The sequence below is a fragment of the Plectropomus leopardus genome, unplaced genomic scaffold (assembly GCF_008729295.1).
Source record: "Plectropomus leopardus isolate mb unplaced genomic scaffold, YSFRI_Pleo_2.0 unplaced_scaffold28068, whole genome shotgun sequence".
Lineage (NCBI taxonomy): Eukaryota > Metazoa > Chordata > Actinopteri > Perciformes > Serranidae > Plectropomus > Plectropomus leopardus.
The window spans coordinates 26-3220 of NW_024630566.1; the positions used below are offsets into that span (position 1 = coordinate 26).

At 44.5% G+C, this 3195-nt stretch overlaps 1 protein-coding gene across 1 annotated transcript; it reads right to left on the reverse strand.

The window, feature by feature from the left end:
• Positions 1 to 215: 215 nt before the first annotated feature.
• LOC121937978 (piggyBac transposable element-derived protein 4-like) lies at positions 216 to 3081 on the reverse strand. Its single transcript, XM_042481271.1, has 2 exons — positions 2948 to 3081; positions 216 to 2091 (listed from the first exon to the last, which is right to left on the reverse strand). Exons 1-2 carry the CDS (start codon positions 3079 to 3081, stop codon positions 216 to 218), a joined length of 2010 nt encoding a protein of 669 aa, XP_042337205.1.
• Between the last annotated feature and the right edge of the window lie 114 nt (positions 3082 to 3195).

The window sequence follows — 3195 nt, forward strand, 5'->3', positions numbered from 1 at the left end:
TAAAAAAAGTGCAACAAATGTAACTATTTACAATGGGTAAGCATGTCAATGTGCAAGAACGTCGATGTAAACAAGTAAGTAAACAAGTAAGTAAGTAAACAAAACAACAATCACAATTAGAGCAAATAATATACTCTTGAAAACAACAATTGTAACAGCAATAACAACAAGAACAGAGTGAAAAAAGTGCAACAAATGCAACTATTTACAATGGGCTATAAGGGAGTGGGAGGGATGGCTTGCCAGCAGCAGGCCCATTTTTGAAGTCCCATGCCATGGTACTCAAGGAAGCAGTTTCTGTCAGGAACAAGGCAATGTGACACATTGCACTTTGAGCAGTAGACGGGTGTCTTCATGTCCTTGATTTTGTAGCCCGGCGTCTGCTTGGCTTTCTCCCTCTCCTTGGCTGCACAGACCACACACTTCCTGCGGTCCTGAGTGCCAGTGCTCCCTCTGAACACTGGCATGCAGGTGTTGGTGAGGCTCGGGCGGGGGGTGGCTTCAGCAACCAAAGCTTTAGCCTGCTCAACCATCTCCCTCATCAGAACCTCTCTGAAATGTTTGTGGGACATGGGGGTCTGGTTGTGACTGCTGCTCACAGCTTTGTGTAGGATGTAGCTGTTGACAACAGCAATGTCAATGAAGTGGTAAAAAAATGTCTTGTACCACCGCATTGTCTTGCCATGCACAGAGTAATAGTGGATGAGTGCGTCTGAGAGGTCCACCCCACCCATGTTGATGTTATAGTCCCTGCATGCATCAGGCACATCCACAGGAGCCCTGTGCCAGTGTCCATCTGGCCTCTTCACCCTCCTCAGTACAGTGGCTCCGCTGTACGCCTTTTGAAAGGTGCTGCAGACATTGACCACTTTAGTGTCCATCCAACGTGCAAAGAGGAGGTTGCCCTTACGGATCCACCTCATGTCTCCCCTCTCAGGCTTCTTTGGGAGGTTGTTGTTTGTTGTCTTTGTAAAGCCCTCTCTATTTGTCCTTATGGTGCCACAAGCTGCTGTGTGATTTTTTGCAAGCTTATTGAAAAGGAGTGGACTGCTGTAAAAATTATCAACATAAAGATGATATCCTTTTCCAAGGATGTCAAACCTCATCAGGTCCATGACGGATGTGACACTGAGGCCTTCTTCCTTCTGTCCCCTCTGTTTGACCTTGCTCTCATCTTTACCCTGATAAACAAAAAAATTGAAGGTGTAGCCAGTTTGAGAGTCTGCCAATATGAACAATTTGTAGCCGAATTTTGTTGGTTTGTCTTTCATATACTGCCTGAATCCAATGCGGGCTTTACTTGCTTCCATTCTCTCATCGATTGTGATGTTCTGGTATGGCTGGAAAAGGGAGTTACAGGCATTCACAATCTCGCCATAGAGTGGCTTGATTTTGAACAGCCTGTCGAACTGAGGTGTCCCTCTCTTTCTTTCATTCTCTTCATCTTCTGCAACATCAGACAGATGAAGAGACCAAAAGATGGCTTCAAATCGGTCCCTGGACATGCTGCTCTTGGGGAAAACAAATTGGTATGGCCACTCCCTCCTCCAGAAGTCTGCCCTGGAGGGCACACGTACCAAGCCAAAGAAGAGGATAATTGAAAGAAAGATGTAAAATGAGTCAACTGAGAGGGGAGACCACTTATATTTGGAACCTTGTGCCAATCGCCGCGCAGCATTGGCATTTGTGTTGTTTATAATGCTGTGCAGACTGCTGCTGCTGAAGAACAGCTTGAAGAGGCTGAGGGGAGACCAGTCAACAGTGGTGTCAATCTTGGGGCCAGGTGGGTGTTTCGGCTCAAACCGTGGTGTTGCGGGTTCAACATCTGGCTCTTCCTTTGTCCTCCATTGCTCCTGCTGAGGCCCAAAGTCTCCAGCAGCCAGTTTTGGCCGCTTGCTGGCTTGCCCTTTACGGCCAGGACCACAGCCATGGCCACGGCCACAACCACGACCACGACCTCTCTTAGGCAGCCGATCAGGGGAAGAGGACCTGGAACTGGAGGATGCAGATGCTGACCGCACTAGTCGGCGCCTGGAGGAACTGCGTGGTGGGGGGGCATAATCTGCATCCTCATCTCCTTCATGATCACTGCTGCATGAAAACAGAGCAATAGATGTTGAAAGAAATATATTCAAAGCACTGATGAATCACATAAACATCTAACAGTAGAAAAGTATATAAATATATCATTGAAGCAGTAAAGGATGTATTGTCTTTTTGAGATAAAAACTACACAAATAATCAGTACACAAACCTTGATAGGAGAGGTGACGCCTCAGATGGAGACACAGGTGGCTGAGTGTCTGCAGTAGGGGAAGCCTGAGGAGATGATGGGCCTGCAACCTCACTCCCCTCTTCTTGTTGGCTATGAAAATGATGATAATAATTAGTATTTGGGACAAAATACCTAATGATGTATGCACATTCAACCAAAGAAGACCAAAGTAGTGGAAATGTGTAAAAATATTCAATATAATTGAGTAGCCCTGACCTATACTATTATTACCTATACTGTGTGTGTTTGCTCTACAAAAAAAATAGTATTCAGTACAATTGAATTGCCCTGCTTTATACTGTACTGTGTTTACATATAATAAAATCAAATCAAACTATTTATATTTATATAGCACTATTTATATAGCACTTTTCATACATAGGAAAATGCAACCCAAAGTGCTTCACAAGATAAAAACAGAATAAAATGACGAAGCATACAACAATAAAAAATGAAAGCCCGTTCCTCCCACACACACGCCCACACTCGCACTCACACACACCTGCACACACACCCACACTCACACATACAGTAAATAGACTGGTAACATGGCATGGAACTGAGGATATAAAATAAAATTATAAGGGTGTTCAGTAAATTCCAGTTCTGAGAAACACTGGGTGTTTTATCTTCAATCCACACAAAAATTAGCCATTAGAAAGAAATACTTACTCATGAACGGGATCCATGCGCAGCGTAAATAATGCCTCTTCCTCCGAGCCGGCATCGTTGTTACTCTCGGAGTCAGACGAGTCGGCAAAATCAACGTCCGAACCTCCCTGAATCTCGGCCAAAATTTCCGCCATGTCCCTCTTTGAATTATAATTTTTCCGTGCCATCGTTTAATGAAATTGATGGAGTTAATGGACTTATGGAGCTAATGACAAACTAAACTAACAACAGGTTGTGACGGGGAGTTG

Bases quoted from the DNA above. Each gene is read 5' to 3' on its own strand.
- LOC121937978 (XM_042481271.1), bottom strand. From the start codon at position 3,081: ATGGCGGAAATTTTGGCCGAGATTCAGGGAGGTTCGGACGTTGATTTT. The intron at 2,092-2,947 runs GTAAGTATTTCT...GTTTTCATGCAG, and splicing joins CGCATGGATCCCGTTCATGA to CAGTGATCATGAAGGAGATG.